The 19,636-nt window shown below is 42.7% G+C and overlaps 2 protein-coding genes across 2 annotated transcripts in view; one reads left to right on the forward strand and one right to left on the reverse strand.

Annotated features, from left to right (window-relative positions):
- The window catches only part of LOC130920770 (PDZ and LIM domain protein 3-like), a 30,978-nt gene extending 23,310 nt beyond the window's left edge, over positions 1-7,668 (forward strand). Inside the window, exons 5-7 of the mRNA XM_057844213.1 lie at positions 4,741-4,868; positions 4,940-5,051; positions 6,941-7,668. Coding sequence (XP_057700196.1) covers positions 4,741-4,868; positions 4,940-5,051; positions 6,941-7,109 — 409 coding nt within the window. The 3' untranslated portion in view covers positions 7,110-7,668. The remainder of the gene's footprint in view (positions 1-4,740; positions 4,869-4,939; positions 5,052-6,940) is intronic.
- LOC130920771 (equilibrative nucleoside transporter 1-like) lies at positions 6,911-15,985 on the reverse strand. The gene is made up of 11 exons (XM_057844214.1): positions 15,837-15,985; positions 15,237-15,281; positions 15,057-15,138; positions 13,136-13,296; positions 12,926-13,065; positions 12,715-12,849; positions 12,112-12,209; positions 10,352-10,421; positions 10,216-10,286; positions 10,034-10,142; positions 6,911-7,493 (listed from the first exon to the last, which is right to left on the reverse strand). Exons 2-11 carry the CDS (start codon positions 15,260-15,262, stop codon positions 7,378-7,380), a joined length of 1,008 nt encoding a protein of 335 aa, XP_057700197.1. The 5' UTR covers positions 15,263-15,281; positions 15,837-15,985; the 3' UTR covers positions 6,911-7,377.
- Positions 15,986-19,636: the final 3,651 nt, after the last annotated feature.

The following is a 19,636-nucleotide window of genomic DNA, read 5'->3' on the forward strand; positions in this document are numbered from 1 at the left end:
CTGAAAAAAACAAACATGTATAGAAAGGCTTTTATTCTTACAAAAAAAATTACCATGTATCGTAAGGCTTTTTTTCCCTAAAAAAATGACCATGTATAGTATGGCTTTTTTTTTTAAAAAAAAACAACCATGTACAGTAAGGCTTTTTTTTTCTTTAAAAAAAAACGACCATGTATAGTCAAGCTTTTTTTCCTCAAAAAACGACCACGTATAGTATGGCTTTTTTTCTCAAAAAACAAAACAAAAAAAAACCATGTAAGACTTTTCTTAAAAAAAAAACAAAAAAACGACCATGTATGGTAAGGCTTTTTTTTCACAAAAAACAACCATGTACAATAAGGCTTTTAAAAAAATAATAATTTAAAAAAAAAAAACGACAATGCATAGTTTGGCTTTTAGGGCTTAAAAAACGACCACGGACAGTCAGGCTTTTTTTTTCTAAAAAAAAAAACGACCATGTATAGTAAGGCTTTTTTTCCTCAAAATAACGACCATGTATAGTATGGATTTTTTTTCTAAAAAACAACCATGTACAGTAAAGCTTTTTTTTTTTCTTTAAAAACACGACAATGTATAGTTTGGCTTTTTAGGGCTTAAAAAAACGACCATGGACAGTAAGGCTTTTTTTTTTCCTCAAAAAACGACCATGAATAGACAGGCTTTTTTCTCCTCAAAAAACGACCATGTATAGTATGGCCTTTTTTTCTTAAAAAAATGGCCATGTATAGGAAGGCTTTTTTGCTTAAAAACGACCATGTATAGGAAGGCTTTTTTGCTTAAAAACGACCATGTATAGTACGGCTTTTTTTGCTGAAAAAAACCGGAATATATATAGTATGGCTTTTTTTTCTAAAAAAAAAAAAAACCAACCACATATAGTCAGGCTTTTTTTTCCTCAAAAAATGACCATGTATAGTATGGATTTTTTTTCCAAAAAACAACCATGTACAGTAAAGCTTTTTTTTCTTTAAAAAACGACCATGTATAGTTTGGCTTTTTAGGGCTTAAAAAAACGACCATGGACAGTAAGGCTTTTTTTTCTCTCAAAAAAAACGACCATGAATAGACAGGCTTTTTTCTCCTCAAAAAACGACCATGTATAGTATGGCCTTTTTTTCTTAAAAAAATGGCCATGTATCGGAAGGCTTTTTTGCTTAAAAACGACCATGTATAGTAAGGCTTTTTTTGCTGAAAAAACCCCGAATATATATATATAGTATGGCTTTTTTTTCTTAAAAAAAAAAAAAAAACAACCACATATAGTCAGGCTTTTTTTCCTCAAAAAACGACCATGTATGGGGATTTTTTTTCTAAAAAAATGACCATGTAAAGGAAGGCTTTTTTGCTAAAAAACGACCATGTATAGTAAGGGTTTTTTTGCTAAAAAAAAACCGAACATGTATAGTATGGCTTTTTTTTTCTTAAAAAAAAAAAACGACCACGAATAGTATGGCTTTTTTTTCCTCAAAAACAACCATGTACAGTAAGGCTTTTCTTTTCTTTAAAAAAATGACAATGTAGTTTGGCTTTTTAGGGCTTAAAGAAAGACCATGGACGGTAAGGCTTTTTTCCCCTCAAAAAACGACCACGTATAGTATGGCTTTTTTTTTCTCAAAAAAAACATGTAAGACTTTTCTTAAAAAAAACAAAAAAAAAACGACCATGTACATAAGGCTTTTCTTTTCTTTAAAAAAACGACCATGGACAGTTAGGCTTTTTTTTTCTCAAAAAACGACCATGTATAGTACAGCTGTCAAACCGATTCCAGAAAGGGCCAAGTGGGTGCTGGATTTTGTTCCAACCGATAACGCGCAGAGTTTAACCAATGAACTTCCTGCTGAAACAAGCAGCACCTGACAAAGTTTAACTGATTACACATGTAAAAGATCAAATTGGTGAAAAGGTGTCCTCTTCATTGGTTGGAAAGCAAACCTGCACCCACTTGGCCTTTTCTGGAATCGGTTTGACACCTGTGATGTATAGTATGGCTTTTTTTCTCAACAAAAAAAAACATGTAAGACTTTTCTTAAAAAAAAAACAACAACAACAAAAAACGTCAATGTATAGTAGGGCTTTTTTTTTCACAAAAAACAACCCTGTACAAAATTCTTTTTTTTTTTCCCTTTAAAAAACAACCATGTATAGGAAGGCTTTTTTCTTAAAAAACGACCATGTATAGTAAGGCTTTTTGCTGGAAAAAAAACAAACAACCATGTATAGAAAGGCTTTTTTTCATACAAAAAAATAACCATGTACAGCAAGGCTTTTTTTTTCTATAAAAAAACGACAATGTATACTTTGGCTTTTTAGGGCTTAAAAAACGACCATGGACAGTAAGGCTTTTTTCCTCAAAAAACGACCATGTATGGTACTTTTTTTTTTTTTGCTGGAAAAAAACGACCATGTATAGTATGGCTTTTTTTCCTCAAAAAACAAAAACAAAAAAAAACGTAAGACTTTAAAAAAAAAAAAAAAAACGACCATGTATAGTAAGGCTTTTTTCCTCAAAAATGACCATGTATAGTATGGCTTTTTTTTCCTCAAAAACAACCATGTACAAAGCTTTTTTTCTTTAAAAAATGACAATGTATAGTTTGGCTTTTTAGGGCTTAAAAAACGACCATGGACAGTAAGGCTTTTTTCCTCAAAAAACGACCATGTATAGTACTTTTTAAAAATTTTTGCTGGAAAAAAACGACCATGTATAGTATGGCTTTTTTTCCTCAAAAAAAAAACGTAAGACTTTAAAAAAAAAACAAAAAAAAACGACCATGGACAGTAAGGCTTTTTTCCTCAAAAATGACCATGTACAAAGCTTTTTTTCTTTAAAAAATGACAATGTATAGTTTGGCTTTTTAGGGCTTAAAAAAACGACCATGGACAGTAAGGCTTTTTTTTTTTTTCTCAAAATACGACCATGTATAGTGCTACGCCCCAGTCTAGGGGAATCAGGACGCAACATGGGGTGTGCTCCTCCCGTCAGACCCTCACCCTGAAAAAAATCAAGAGCAGTTTCTTTATTTGGCTCAGAGGGAGAAGGTCGCCAAAATAACAAAACAATCTATGAAAACCCTGTCTTCCCTAACAAAAAGAAAAAAGGTCAAATAAAGACATTTCCTTTACCTAACTCCTACCAACAAAAAACAGGAAAAAACTCAGCAAAACAAAAAGGCATCTCCCTCCTACATTACTGCTCAACTATTTACACTATATACAAAGGTTATACGAAACAGGAATCACTGCTGGAAACCGAACACACAAACTGGTGTTTCTGAATGCTGGTCTGGCTGGCGAGGAGGAAGAGTGCTTCTTTAGTAGGCCAGGAAGTCCAAACCTTGGCCAATCAGGAGTGGCTGAATCAGCAACACATGCACCTAATTCACTCATTCAGCCACCCAACTCACGAACACACAGTGGAAAAAAGCGGTAAAAAAGAACAATTGACCCAAAGGGTCATAACACCCCACCACCTAGACTGTTTTTCCTCAAAAAAACGACCATGTATAGTATGGATTTTTTTTGCTGGGAAAAAAAGGAACATGTATGTTTTTTTTTTTAATTACAAAAAAAAAAAACGACCATGTATAGTAAGACTTTTTTTCTTACAAAAAAACGACCATGTATAGTATGGTTTTTTTTTCTTCTCAAAAACAGCCATTTATAGTAAGGCTTTTTTTTTTCTTAAAAAACGACCATGTATAGTACGGCTTTTTTTCTCAAAAAAAAAAAAAAAAACATGTAAGACTTTTCTTAAAAAAAAAAAAAAAACGACTTAAGGCTTTTTTCTTCAAAAATGACTATGTAAAGTGTGGCTTTTTTTTTTCTTAAAAAAACGACCATGTATAGGAAGGCTTTTTTGCTGGAAAAAAACAACCATGTATAGTCAGGCTTTTTTCCCTCAAAAAACAACCATGTATGGTAATTTTTTTCTCAAAAAACGACCATGTATATATAGTATGGAATTTTTTCTCCAAAAAAAAAAAACAAAACATGTAAGACTTTTCTTTTCTTAAAAAAACAAAACAAGCATGTATAGTAAGGCTTTTTTCCACAAAAAACAACCATGTACAGTAAGGCTTTTTTTTTTCTTTAAAAAAAAAATGACAATGTATACTTTGGCTTTTCAGGGCTTAAAAAACTGCAATGGACAGTAAGGTTTTTTTCTTTTTTTTTTCTCTCAAAAAACGACCATGTACAGTATGGCTTTTTTTTTGTTGTTAAAAAAACGACCATGTATAGGAAGGCTTTTTTGCTGAAAAAAACAAACATGCATAGGATGGCTTTATTTTTTTTTTGCTTAAAAAAATAACGACCATGTATAGTAAGGCTTTTTTTCCTCAAAAAAACGACCATTTATAGTATGGCTTTTTTTTTTTCTCAAAAACAGCCATTTATAGTAAGGCTTTTTTTTTTCTTAAAAAACGATCATGTACAGTATGGCTGTAAAAACTGATGATTATCATGTAAAAATGTGATCACTTATTAGTATTAATTGCACACCAGCTCATGGTCGAGTCCTATGAGCACATTGCACTGTCAAAAATAAGTAAGCACATCATGTAGCGTGACGAGTGCGATAGCCCGCCCCCGAACACTTTGTGTACGTCCTAGCTACAACTGGCAACGAGAAAGCTAGCAATGCACACCCATTCTGGTTTTAGCGTCAGAAGCAGAATGAATGAAAAAAGTGGGAGATGAGGCGTCCACGTGTTTGTTAACTTGGCTTCCCCGCCCCCGCAGTCCTCGGACGTTGGCCAACATCGAGGACTCGGACGTGTACCGTATGTTGCAGAAGGACCACGAGGAACCGTCGCAACCTCGCCAGTCGGGATCCTTCAGGGCCTTGCAGGAATTTGTGGAGAGCGACGGTCATTGCTCGCTCGCGCTTCACGGTCGCTCCTTTCTTCTTCTGTGACGATATGACTTTTTCTTCACGCAGGCACCAAGCCCATCGTGACCCGAACCGTTAAGGCGCCCACCACTAAACCCGCAGCGCCCGCCGGAAACCTGCAGAAACTCCCCATGTGCGACAAGTGCGGGAACGGCATTGTGTGAGTCCACAAAATAACAAGCCCGATGCTAGTATCGATACTGTGGTGAGATGACGTTGTCGGAGTCATTTCTTTTTAATTTGGTGGCATTTCAGGTTCACTTCCTGTTGATTTGGGGCATGAAAAAGTCACTTCATGTTGTTATGTCATTTCCTGTTGATTTGGGAGCATTTCAGGGTCACTTCTTTTTGATTTGGTGGCATTTCAGGGTCACTTCCTGTTGATTTGGGGGTATTTCATGGTCACTTACTGTTAATAGCGGGTCACTTCCTGTGGATTTGGGGCCATTTGGAGGTCACTTCCTGTTGATTTGGGGGGCATTTAGGGGTCACTTCCTGTTGTTGTTGGGTTGCTACCTGTTGAATTGGGTGTATTTCGAAGTCACCTCCTGTTGTGAGGTCAATTGCTGTTGCCGTTGGGTTACTTCCTGTTGTTTCCGGTGCATTTAGGGGTCAGTGAGGTCACTTCCTGTTGATTTTGGGGTCACTTCCTGTTGATTTGAGGGCATTTCAGGGTCACTTCCTGTTGATTTGGGGGCATTTCAGGGTGACCTCCTGTTGTGAGGTCACTTTCTGTTGCTGTTGGGTTATCTCCTGTTGTTTTGGGTGCATTTTGGGGTCAGTGAGGTCACTTCCTGTTGATTTGAAAGCATTTCGGGGTCACTTCCTGTTGTTGTTGGGTCCCTTACTGTTGATTGGGGGGCATTATAGGGTCACTTCCTGTTGGTTTTGGCGCATGGAAAAGCGCTTTATAGGTATAACACCATTTACCATTTTTGAGTCACTTCCTGTTGTTGTTGGGTCACTTCCTGTGGATTTAGGTGCATTTCGGGGGTCACTCCTGTTGTGAGGTCACCTCCTGTTGTTGTTGGGTCATTTCCTGTTGATTTGGGGGCATTTCAGGGTCACTTCATGTTGATTTGGGTGCATTTTGGTGTCACTTCCTGTTGATTTGGGGGCATATTGGGGTCACGTCCTGTTGATTTGAGGGCAGTTGCGGGTCACTTCCTGTTGATTTGGGGGCAGTTGGGCGTCACATTTGTTGGTGGGTAACTTCCTGTGGATTTGGGGGCATTTCAGGGTGACCTCCTGTTGTGAGGTCACTTCCTGTTGCTGTTTAGTGACCTGTTGTTTTGGGTGCCTTTTGGGGTCAGTGAGGTCACTTCCTGTTGATTTGAGGGCATTTAGGGGTCACTTCCTGTTGTTGTTGGGTCCCTTAGTGTTGATTGGGGGGCATTACATGGTCACTTCCTGTTGATTTTGGTGCATTTTGAGGTCAAGTCCTGTTGTTGTTTGGTCACTTCCTGTTGATTTGGAGGCATTTTGGAGTCACTTCCTGTTGATGGGTCACTTCCTGTGGATTTGGGGGATTTTTGGGGTCACCTCTTGTTGTGAGAGCACTTCCTGTTGTTGTTGGGTCACTTCCTATTGATTTGGGAGATTGGGAGGTTCACTTCCTGTTGTTAGGTAACTTCCTGTTAATTTGGGGGTATTTTGTGGTCACTACCTGTTGATTTGAGGGCAATTTGGGGTCACTTCCTGCTGTTGTTGGGTCACTTCCTGTTGATTTGGGGGCATTTCGGGGTCACCTGTTGTTGTTGGGCCACTTCCTATTGATTTGGGAGAATTTCAGGTTCACTTCCTGTTGTTAGCTAACTTCCTGTGGATTTGGAGGCATTACACGTCATTCCCTGTTGTTATTGGGTCACTTCCTTTTGATTTGGAGGTATTTGGGGCTCACTTCCTGTCAATAGAACTGGCATACATGGGGGGGGGTCACTTACACGACATTTCCCGTAACATTCTAACTTTGTAACATGACCACGTACTTCTTTATTCTGGTAAAATTTCTATTTTTGGTTGTGATTTTTTTCCCCCTCCTTCTTTCAGCGGTACCGTGGTGAAGGCACGTGACAAGTTGCGGCACCCGATTTGCTTCGTGTGTGCCGACTGTGACGTCAACCTGAAGCAGAAAGGTTACTTCTTTGTGGAGGGCGACTTGTACTGCGAGGTCCACGCCCGAGCCAGGACCAGACCGCCCGAGAGTCACGACCTCTAACCGGCCTCACCGTAAAGCTCACTTTAACTGTTAGCTCATGATTGTTACGTAAAGTCTCCAAAAACATCCATCCATCCAAATGTTTGAAACATTTATTTTTAAACTTTGGGAAGAAAATAAAAAAAATCAATGTTCAGTGTCAGTTTGTCCAACCGTGAAAATGTTTGAGATCTGAGGTAGTAGATGTAGGTAGGAATCTATGCCAAAAAAAGCCACAGCGCCCCTGCTGTTTGGGAGGACAACCCATCCTCAACAATACTTGTGTCGCTCACTCAAACGAGAGCTCGGAAGACAAAGGAAAGCGCCGCGCCCGAAGCCAGACCCAGAGACAGGAAGAAGGCCATAACGGAGCCCGCCGTCTCCGCCTCTTCTGGAAGAACCCGCCTGAAAAAGAAGACGGGCAAAAGATGTCCGTTTCATTGACGTCAAATGGCTCATTCTGGTTCAAACATTTAGAAACCTGAAAATTGGCCAAATTCTATTTTTTTCCGTCTAATTGGCTGCCATGCTTAAACCAACGTTCATTCGCTGCCAACCGTCCCACTTAAAACAGATTGGACATCTAGCTCGGTCAATAGCAGTAGCTTTGAGATTGATTAAATAATCATTTAAAAATTGGTTGAGTTAGGATTTCATTGGGGTACCGCACGCTACACGTCACTTCCGCTCATTAATATTTATGATGTTAGCTTCTGTGGCTCTGCTGTTAGCTAAGGGGGGACAAGCTCTTGTTTAGGAAATGAATGGGAATAGTGTATGACTGAGATGTTTACAGAGCTAAACCTACCAATTCCTTCCGAAAATGATGTCCCTGGTGCCAAATTCACCGGTAAAGATGTGGAGGAACATACAAATGTTCAGTTAACGAGATGGCTTGAGTGTCGACGGCTGAAAAAAAACGAGCCGACTTAAGCTTCCCTTAGCTTTTTTATCGACACCTTTTTCTTACGCCACTGACAATGACGTTGTCCTGTTTCAACAATCTATCCCTTACCACCATTTTCTCGTGAATTGAAATAAGTTTATCAATAATAAAGGTTCAATCCATTCTAAGTGGGAGGGAGGTGTTCCTTCGCTGCCAACTGTCCAGCTTCAAATGGATTGGACATCTATTTACGTCATTGGCAGCCTTTAAGTAAATAGATGTTCTGACGTTGAATAAATAAGGTAGTTATGACTGAATTTTAATGTCAGTGCATTGACCTTTATGGGAATTAAGCCCCTACCAACATGGCTGCTCTAAGGCCATTTTGGTAAGGGCGACAGTTGTAAACGTCCAATCCAGTCGAAGCGGGATGGTGGAGTTCATTGGTTGCCAACTCTCCCGCTTCCAATGGACTGGACGTCTATTAATGTCAATGACAGCCTTTAAGTAAATAGATGTTTTGACATTGATAAAATAGGCTAGTTATGACTGAATTTTCATGACAATGCATTGACTTTGATGGGAACGTCGCCTCTGGTCGGCCATGTTGGTTGGGGCAATTTTGACGATTCTGCCGGGAATTTAAACGAGTTTATCACTAGTCGACGTCCGATCTGTTTGAAGGGGGTGGCTGTGAATGACTGCCAACCCTTCCGCTTCAAATGGATTGGACGTTTACCATTGACAAAGCCGTGGAAATAGTTTTTAGGAGCCTATCAACGTCAGCGGGACCGAAAGAGTTACTGAAAAGCAGGGTTCACGTCTGGACCGACTTGGGTGCGAAGCACATGGCGAGGCTGGCCAGGTAGCCGTTGCTGAAAGCCAAGAGCAGCACCAAGACGGCGAAGAAGGCGTCGTGCTCAAAGACCACGGGAAGACGAAGGCGCGGCTGCACGTTGCACAACATCAAGGCGGGAACCAGGATGGCGCGGCAAGACACCAAGATGGGCAGGAGGCAGCCGTCCGGTCCCGGCTGGGCACAAGCGAGGGGCGCGTGAGGTCAGAGCGCCGCGCCCGCTTTTTCGACGGAGGACCCACCCAAGAGCAGAAGGCGCTCAGGCTCCGCCCGCACCAGTCCGACAAATTGAAGAGCAGGAAGCACAACACCGGCGCAAAGTACGTGTCTGCCGCACGATGATGACATCATCGGGCCCGCCGAGGGTACCAGTTTATTATCGTTAGCCAACGGTTGGTTTTGATTTTTGACAAAATACGGAATGCCTCCAGATCAACAGAGGTCAACCGATATGAATAGAAAATTACCCCAGAATGCCCTCAAACCAACAGGAAGTGACCTCAGAATGCTCCCAAATCAACAGGAAGTGACCCGATTTCAACAGGAAGTGAACCCAAAATGCTCCCAAATCAACAGGAAGCGACCCACTATCAGTAGGAAGTGATCCTGAAATGGATCCACACCAACAGGAAGTGACCCGATACCAACAGGAAGTGACCCCAAAATGCCCCCAAACCAACAGGAAGTAAACCAATATCAATAGGAAGTGACCCCAAAATGCCCCCAGATCAAAAGGAAGTGAACCGATATCTTTTGGAAGTGACCTCAAAATGCTGCTAAATCAACAGGAAGTGACCCCGGAAATAGCGGAAAAAACAATACGAAGAAGTGACCAGATATCAACAGGAAGTGACCCTGAAATGCTCCCAAATCAACAGGAAGTGACCCAATATCAATAGGAAGTGACCCTGAAATGACCCCAAACCAACAGGAAGTGACCCGATATCAACAGGAAGTGACCCCAAAATGCCCCCAAACCAACAGGAAGTGACCCTTGTGTCAATAGGAAGTGACCCCGAAATGGCCCCAAGCCAACAGGAAGTGACCCCAAAATGCTCCCAAATCAACAGGGTATATAACAGCCATCACAGCAAAGCTACTGTTGGAATTTTCTAGATGGAAAAGCAGCCCGCTCCCTCAGAGACAAAAGTTTGGACACCCCTAATTTAAAGACTGGGAGATCATCAAAGAGAAAGTACTCACCCCAGGTCCCTCCCGCCGCCCGCGTACTCTTGGTGTCGGCCGCCACGGCGGGGAAGACTCCGATGGTGATGGTGAAAGTGGTGCACACGCACGCCGCCAGCACCCATATCTCCAATGTGGCGGCAAAGCACAAACATTAAAAAATAACCCAAATGCGCTCGACCGACCGGCACCTACTGTACCTTCTTGAAAACGCTCACCACGGAGACGTGGCCGCGCCCCTTGGAGCCCTCCTCCTTCTCCTCCGCACTTTCTACGAGCGGCGCATAACCGTGACAAAATGGACGAGGGCGACGAGAGAAGTGAAGGTGCGTTTACCTGGACGGGACAGCTTCACCTGGACATCGTCACATTCTTCCTTCTTCTCATGATAGAACTGGAAAAACTCCTACACACACACACACACACACACGCGCGCGAGCCGTCACAGCGGCCCCCTGATTTCAACGACCAATCAGATCAAACTTGGTCATCCGCGCCCCTGCTTTCAGCGGCCCTCACCGTTATACATAGGAACGAATATTGTTACACAGAATGAGAGAAATCAGCATGAGTGCCCTCTAGTGGATAAACTTATGATCACTTTTATTTCATGTTAGAAATATGCGTAGTCTATTGGTGCCAAATAAAAAAGGGCAAGGGAGAGAGTTTGAAATAGAGTCATATTGACTATGTCAATAAAGGAATTGAATTTTAAAAATTATTGAATGTGGTCGAACACACCGGCGTGATCATAGGAGTTGGGCCGTGTGACTGTGTTGTTACGTCTTATTGGTATTGTGATTATTGTTGACAGACTTAAGTTGTTGACTTACAAGTCCATTTTTATCGCAAGCCTTGCAATACAATACAATAGTGAGTGAGTGAGTGAGTGAGTGAGTGAGTGAGTGAGTGAGTGAGTGAGTGAGTGAGTGAGTGAGTGAGTGAGTGAGGTGAGTGAGGTGAGTGAGGTGAGTGAGGTGAGTGAGTGGGGCAAGTAAGTGGGGCGAGTGAGTGAGGCGAGAGAGTGAGGCGAGAGAGTGAGGCGAGTGAGTGAGGCAAGTGAGGCGAATGAGTGAGGCAAGACGGGTGAAGCGAGTGAGTGAGGTGAGAGTGATTGAGGCAAGTGAGGTGAGTGAGTGAGGCGAGAGAGTGAGTGAGGCGACAGAGAGAGCGGCGAGTGAGTGAGGCGATTGAGCGAGTGAGGCGAGCGAGCGAGGCGAGTGAGTGAGTGAGTGGGAAGAGTGAAGCAAGTGAGGCGAGTGAGCGAGTGGGAAGAGTGAGGCGAGTGAGGTGAGTGAGTGAGGCGATAGAGAGAATGAGGTGAGAGAGAGAGAGCAAGTGAGGCGAGTGAGTGAGTGGGAAGAGTGAGGCGAGTGAGCGAGTGAGTGAGTGAGGCGAGTGAGTATGGTTCGTGAGGCGAGTGAGGTTAGTGAGATAAGGGAGTGAGTGAAGTGAGTGAGCGAGTGAGGTGAGTGAGCGAGTGGGAAGAGTGAGGCGAGTGAGGTGAGTGAGTGAGGCGAGTGAGGTGAGTGAGTGAGGCGATAGAGAGAATGAGGCGAGAGAGAGTGAGGCGAGTGAGCGAGTGGAAAGAGTGAGCGAGTGTGAAGAGTGAGCGAGTGGAAAGAGTGAGCGAGTGGGAAGAGTGAGGCGAGTGAGTGAGTGAGTGAGTGAGTGAGGCAAGTGAGTGAGGCGATGGAGAGAATGAGGCGAGAGAGTGAGTGAGGCGAGTGGAAAGAGTGAGGCGAGTGAGCGAGGCGAGTGGAAAGAGTGAGGCGAGTGAGCGAGGCGAGTGAGTGAGTGAGGCGAGGGAGGTTAGTGAGATAAGGAGTGAGTGAGGTGAGGGAGGTGAGTGGGAAGAGTGAGGCGAGTGAGTGAGTGAGGCGATAGAGAGAATGAGGTGAGAGTGAATGAGGCGAGTGAGCGAGTGGAAAGAGTGAGGCGAGTGAGCGAGTGGGAAGAGTGAAGCGAGTGAGTGAGTGAGGCGAGTGAGTATGGTTAGTGAGGCGAGTGAGTGAGGCGAGTGAGGTTAGTGAGATAAGGGAGTGAGTGAGGTGAGTGAGGCGAGTGAGGCAAGTGAGTGAGTTAGGCACACGCACTAGTTTTGGCAAAACGGCATACGACGCCAGGGAGGCCAAAATGACCACGCAGGCACTGATGAAGTAACCGAAAGATGACTCTTCCACTTCCGAACCGCCTGAGAGCCAGGAAAGGAGGAGGTGAGAAAGATGGAAGAAACACAGTTACAGTTGAGAAAGAGGGCAATATTCATCCGTTAGCACATCCAGCTGACGGATTTCAGTTACTACAAGGAAGAACTTTAATCGGAGGGGTTCACTATATATAAAATTGATTTGATTTGACGTCATGTTGACTCTATGTCAAATAGTTTCATTTTCTACGGTGCTTTAAAGACGCCACCTGATTCAACACGCCGGCATGACTATAGGACTTTGGACTGCAGGCCTGCGTGCGTTCGTGTGACTGTGTTATGTCTGATTTGTGAAACTCACAGGCAATTTGCTGACAAAAATAAAGTTGAATCAAATATGGAGATTAAAGTGGAAAAATGTAATGGCTCAATGTAGTGGAGCAAGAGTAGCATTTTGAATCTATTCAAGTAAAAAGTATGGCATGGTAAAACTACTCTTGAAGAAGTGAAGAGTGTAAGGAACGAAAGGAGGCGATCGGTGCCACCGTACTGGCGAGGGCGCAGATCATGGCCAAGGCGGCGAAGGTCCCGGCCAGTCCTTGGCCGCTCATGATGGGCGCGGTGTAGGCGGCGGGGAAGGTGCCCGCCATCCCGAAGAGACTCCCCTGCAGCACGGCGCCAAAGGCTGGACCGGCGGGGATGGAAGACAGTCAACGTCCATCAAACTATCGCCCCTGTTCCTCCCTGGCGGCGAGGCTCACAGTTGATGACCACCACGCTGACGGCGGTGACGGCGAAGAACGGAGCCGGCTCCAGCGAGACTTTGACCAGGACGGCCGTCAGCAGGAAGACGGCCAGGATGAACGCTAGGCTGCCCGCCACGCGAACGCGCTCGGGAACCCTAAGAAGAAAAAAAAAAGTCGGACGGTTTCCCACGCAAAAACGGGAAGCGCTCGCCCGAGCGGACTTACCGCGAGTGCAGGAAAGAGTTGAGGCAGGTGAAAAGGAGGAGAGGCAACATGGCGCACAAAGTCATGACATTGTTGAACTTGGCCTCCAGGACACCGCGCACGGACTCCGCCCCCTCCGCCGTCCCGTTGCTCCTCGACTCCCTCAGACGGCCGGTGAAGTACTGAGTGGCAAAAATAACAAAATGGACACCTTGAACCCATTGTGAGCATCCAATCTTCTTTTCATTATAGCTCTTCCCTTCAGAAGTCGCCACGGCGAATTTCTGGGTCACTTCCTGCTGATTTTCCATAACTTCCTGTTGGTTTTGGGCCATTTACAGGTCACTTCCTGTTCATTTTCACTCCCTACCTCTTGATTTTCCATCACTTCCTGTTGATTTGGGAGCATTTCTGGGTCGCTTCCTGTTGATTTTGGGACATATTTAGGTCACTTCTTGATGAATTTCATCACTTCTTGATTTTCCATCATTTCCTGTTGATTGTGGATTATTTCTGGGCCACTTCCTGTTGGTTCAGGGGCATTTTCAGGTCACTTCCTCTTGATTTTCCATCACTTCCTGTGAATTTAAGAGCATTTTCTGGGTCACTTCCAGTTGGTTTTGGGGCATTTACAGGTCACTTTCTGCTGGTTTGGGGGCATTTTCAGATAATTTCCTGTTGATGTTGTTACTTCCTCTTGGTTTTCCATCACTTCCTGTTGATTTTGGAGCATTTCTGGGTCACTCCCTATTGGTTTTGTGGCATTTTCAGGTCACTTCCTGTTCATTTTGTGACTTCCTCTTGATTTTCCTTCACTTCTTGTTCAATTTGGAGCATGTCTGAGTCACTTCCTGTTGGTTTGGAGCATTTACAGGTCACTTCCTGTTAGTTTTTGTGGCATTTTCAGGTCACTTTCTGTTGGATTTTGGGTATTTTCAGTCACCTGTTGGATTTTGGGGAATTTTCAAGTCTCTTCCTGTTGATTTTGTGACTTCCCCTTGATTTTCCATCACTTCCTGTTGATTTGGAAGCATTTCTGGGTCACTTCCTGTTGGTTTTGTGGTATTGTCAGGTCACTTCCTTTTGGTTTTGGGGCATTTTCAGGTCACTTCTTGTTAATTTTGTTACGTTCCCTTGATTTGCCATCGCTTCCTGTTCATTTTGGAGCACTTATGTGTCATTTCCTGTTGGTTTTGGGCCATTCCCAGGTCACTTCCTGTTGATTGTCTTACTTCTTGATCTTCCATCACTTCCTGTTGATTTTGGAGTATTTCTGGGTCACTTCCTGTTGACTCTGTTACTTCCTCTTGATTTGCCATCATTTCTTGTTGATGTGGGAGCATTTCTAGGTTACTTCCTTTTGGTTTGGGCCATTTACAGGTCACTTCCTTTTTTTTACTTCCTGTTAATTTGAGAGGACATCTGGGTCACTTCCTGTTGATTTGAAAGCATTTGTAGCTCACTACACTGCATTTCCCTGTCACTTCCTTTTGATTTTTCTGTTACCTCCCCTTGATTTTCCATTACTTCCTGTTGATTTTGGGGCATATTTAGGTCACTTCCTGTTGAATTTCATCACTTCTTGATTGTCCATCACTTCCTGATGATTTTGGAGGATTTCTGGGCGATTGGTTTTGGGCATTTACAGGTCACTTTCTGTGGATTTTGGAGCATTTCTGTGTGACTGCTGTTGGTTTTTCTGGCATTTGGTTTGATTTTGAAAATGATCCATTTTGCTCTAAAATGAACGGGAAGTGACCTGTAAAGGCCTGTCTGTGAATGCTCTGCTTTCGGTGCCATTGACGCACTAGCTCAATGGCAGCCAATGAGCTACCATTCCGGTAGGTTCGTATTATTTTCCTAAACGCTGACACCTTTTATATACATCATCAATCGGATAAATTGTCACAACCCAACTTTTGCCGAGGAAGTGATGTCATACCACGGTGGCCGTCATGAAAAAGTTCCACGGCAGCAGCGTTCCTAAACCCAGAATGAAGAACACCAACCACACCGCACGAAACCTGGCCGGCGAAAGCAGAAGAAGAAACGGCGGTCGTGTACGTCAATCGATCCGTCGACCCGTCGCGAGGTCGAGCCATCGACCGACCGACTTGCTCACTTGTCTCTTGGTGCGCCGCCAACCATTTTTCACTGAATATCTGCTCTGCAAAATACAAAAGAGTAAAAACATTATTCCTTCTTTGAAACAGGAAATGCCAATCACGCAAAAGCAAAACAGGAAGTGAGATGAAGTTTCACATGACCACCATAGCCAAACAGGAAGTAGATTTATTGCGAGAGCAAGGTAGGAAGTCAAAATCAGCCATGTGATCACAAAACAGAAAGTGGTATTACCGTGAAAGGGAAACAGGAAGTGTAATCCAGCCACGTGAAAGTGAAACCAGAAGTGGAATCCTTCAGATAGCAAAATATGGAGATAGAATAATTTTCATTTTACAACCTCACTTCTTTTTGGCACTATTCTATCTCCATACAAAACATGAAGTAGAATTAGTGTGAAAGCGAAACAGGAAGTGGTATTCACGAGGTAAGTGTGGGAGCAAAACAGGAAGTTGAATTCGTACATGTGATCACGAAACAAGGCGTTAGACTTTTGTTTTGTAGGAAGTAGCCAACAGGAAGTGAAATTCCCAAGACAGCAAAACAAGAGTTCGAATTTATCCACTTAATTATAAATCAGGAAGAGGAAATTACTCACGTGATCGCAAAACAGGAAGTGGAACTCAGTCGCATGAAAGCAAAATGGGATGTGGAATTCCCAAGATAGCAAAACAGGAAGTAGAATTAAGTGCGACAGTCAAACAGGACGTTTGAATTCGCACACCAGCTCATGAAACAGGAAGTAGAATTTGTTCAAGAGTGAAACAGGATGTTGAATTCGTCCACGTGAACATGAAACAGGAAGTTGGAATTGTTTCATAGGAAGTGCTCATACCATGTTTGCGAAACAGTAGGTGGATTTCAAGCGCATGAATACACAACAGGAAGTAGAAATCCCAAGATAGAAAACAGGAAGAAGAATTGAACATGATCATAAAACTTGAAGTGGAAATTAGTCAAGTGATAGCAAAAAAGGATGTGGAAGCAACGTCATCGTCAAACAAGCTAACTAAAGTGGTTTTACATTGATAAGGAAGCAGGAAATGGAATTCAGCCACTTGCATACAAAACAGGAAGTGGAATTCCCAGGATAGAAAAACTTTTAAAGTTGTTTAACATTGTACCATGCCACTTACGTTGTAATGTTTTTTGTTGTTTGTTAATTAAAAAAAAAAAAAAAAAGCGAAGTAGAATTGGGTCATGTGATCATAATAGAGGAAGTAGTAATTAGTCATGTGGTAGTAAAAAAGGAAGTGGCATCAACGTCGTAGTCGAACAGGCTAACAAAACTAAAGTGGTTTTACAACGATGACAAAACGAAGTGGAAATTAGTCACATAATCACCAAACAGGAAGTGAAATCAACGTGATAGCCCAACAGGCTAACAAAACTAAAGTGGTTTTACAACAATGGTAAAACAGGGAGTTGAACTGGAGAGACAGTGAGAACCAAAAGTGGTATTTGCCATGTGGCAAAATGGATTTTTCAATGTGCTATTTTTTTGCCACGCGGCATTATTTATGCCAAAATAGGAAGTGGAATTGGAGAGATAGCGAGAACCAAAAGTGGCATTTGTCATGTGGCAAAATGGATTTTTCCATGTAGCATTTTTTTTTTTGACGTGCGGCATTTTTTTTGACATGTGGCAAAATGGATTTTTCCATGTGGCTTTTTTTTTTTTGGACATGTGGCACTTTTTTTTGACATGAGGCAAAATTGATTTTGCCATGTGGCATTTTTTGGGGGGGTATGTGGCGTTTTATGGGGTATATGGTAGTTTTGCAGACGTGCATAGCCGTCAATGACTTGGTTGTCGGTTGAATGTCACTGCGCTCCAATGTAAAGTGTATGGTCAAAAATCACAACCACGCACATTTTTCTCCCATTTAAAATGACTGTAAAATTTGGACGTGCATAGCCGTCAATGGCATGGTAGTGCATGGCCTGCAAAGCTGCCATATACCGGCCAAAAAATGCCACACCCCAAAAAAATGTGACAAACCAAAATCCAAACAATAATGCCACGTCAAAATCCATTTTGCCAAATGGCAAAAAAATGCCACATGCCAAAATCCATTTTGCCAAATGGCAAAAAAAAAAGCCACATGGCAAAAAAAAAAAAAGCCACGTGGTAAAAAAAATATGCCAAATGGCAAAAAAAGCCACATGGAAAAATCAATTTTGCCAGATGGCAAAAAAAGTCACATGGAAAAATCAATTTTGCCAAATGGCAAAAAAAAAGGCCACATGGAAAAATCAATTTTGCCAAATGGCAAAAAAAATGAGACATGGAAAAATCTATTTTGCCAAATGGCAAAAAAATGCCACATGGAAAAATCAATTATGCCAAATGGCAAAAAAAATGCCACATGGGAAAATCAGTTTTGAGACATGGCAAAAAAATGCCACGTGGCAAAAAAAAAAAAAATACCACATGCCAAAAGCCATTTTGCCAAATGGCAAAAAAAATACCACATGAGAAAATCAGTTTTGACACATGGCAAAAAAATGCCAAAAATATGCCACATGGCAAAATCCATTTTGCCACATGGCAAAACAAATGCCACATGGAAAAATCAGTTTTGACACATGGCAAAAAAAATGCCACGTGGCAAAAAAAAAAATGCCACATGGCAAAAGCCATTTTGCCAAATGGCAAAAAAAAGCCACATGGGGAAATCAATTTTGACAAATGGCAAAAAAATGCCACATGGAAAAATCAATTTTGCCAAATGATAAAACAGGAAGTGGAATTCCCATGATAAACAGGAAGTAGAATTGGTCCATGCGATCATAAAACAGGAAGTGTTAATTAGTCACGCGATGCAAAAGAGGAAGTGGAATCAACGTCATAGCAAAACAAGCTAACGAATCCAAAATGGTTTTACAACAACAACAAAACAGGAAGTAGGTTTGAGTCATGTGACGGCAAAACAGCAAGGTATCTGTATTCACCTCAGAGAGTCGGGCGCTACGTCTAAACGTTCAAATGTCAGTCACATAACAAGCAATTAAGAAGAGAACGTACTGATGCTGCCAAAACTAAAGCATCTCAGAATTTTGCCAATAGAAATGAGGAAAGAACCTACCCGTCTGCCCTTCGTCGCCTGCCGCTGGAGCGAGCCCACGCAGGTGCAAAATGTGAACTCCGACCTCGCGGGGCTGATAACAGAAGACTTGAGACTTTGATCTTATTAGGGTGCATTCATGTCACGTGGCTTACATGACATTCCGCCGATGATGACGTTCTGAATTCCAACAACTTTGCTTTGGGGCTAAATCAGAGGTCATACTTCAAGTTCAAAGGGCAAGGGATTGACTGGAAGGGTTAAAAGTCACCGTCCGGTTGGGAAGACATAAAAATACATGAGAAGGGTCAAAGGCGTAACCCTTGACGGGGCACTGGACACCCAATCCAATTGGACCGGGATGAACATGAATTCTACCACTTTGGGTTTGTTGGTGATTACGGGACCTAGTGAATGACCTACAGAGAGCTGGGACCACAGTAACAAACAGTAACAGAATGCGCCTCCAGGAACTTAAATCCTGCACTGCCAGACGTGTCCCCCTGCTGAAGAAAGTACACGTCCAGGCCCATCTGTGGTTCGCTAGAGAGCATTTGGATGATCCAGAAGACGACTGGGAGAATGTGTTATGGTCAGATGAAACCAAAATAAAACTTTTTGGTAGAAACACAGGTTCTTGTTTTTTGGAGGAGAAAGAATACTAAATTGCATCCGAAAAACACCACACCCACTGTGAAGCATGGGGGTGGAAACATCATGCTTTGGGGCTGTTTTTCTGCAAAGGGACCGGGACGACTGATCTCTGTAAAGGAAAGAATGAATGGGGCCATGTATCGTGAGATTTTGAGTGAAAATCTCCTTCGGTCAGCAAGGGCATTGAAGACGAGACGTGGCTGGGTCTTTCAGCATGGCAATGACCCCAAACACACAGCCAGGGCAACAAAGGAGTGGCTTCGTAAGAAGCATTTCAAGGTCCTGGAGTGGCCTAGCCAGTCTCCAGATGTCAACCCCGTAGAAAATCTGTGGAGGGAGTCGAAAGTCCGTGTTGCCCAACGATAGCCCCAAAACATCACTGCTCAAGAGGAGATCTGCATGGAGGAATGGGCCAAAATACCAGCAACGGTGTGTGAAAAGCTTGTGAAGAGTTACATAAAACGTTTGGCCTCCGTTATTGCCAACAAAGGGTACATAACAAAGTATTGAGATGAACTTTTGGTATTAACCAAATACTTATTTTCCACCATGATTTGCAAATAAATTCTTTAAAAATCAAACAATGTGATTTTCTGTTTTTTTTTTCCACATTCGGTGTCTCGTGGTTGAGGTTTACCCATGTTGACAATTACAGGCCTCTCCAATATTTTCAAGT

Source organism: Corythoichthys intestinalis, chromosome 8 (assembly GCF_030265065.1).
Source record: "Corythoichthys intestinalis isolate RoL2023-P3 chromosome 8, ASM3026506v1, whole genome shotgun sequence".
Taxonomy (NCBI): Eukaryota; Metazoa; Chordata; class Actinopteri; order Syngnathiformes; family Syngnathidae; genus Corythoichthys; species Corythoichthys intestinalis.

Excerpts from the sequence above, each read along its gene's own strand:
- LOC130920771 (XM_057844214.1), bottom strand. The coding sequence starts at position 15,262 with ATGGTTGGCGGCGCACCAAGAGACAA. Across the intron at positions 12,850-12,925 it reads CAGCGTGGTGGTCATCAACT|CCTTTGGCGCCGTGCTGCAG; the intron begins GTGAGCCTCGCC and ends CCGCCGGTCCAG. Across the intron at positions 10,287-10,351 it reads GGTGAAGCTGTCCCGTCCAG|AAAGTGCGGAGGAGAAGGAG; the intron begins GTAAACGCACCT and ends CGCCGCTCGTAG.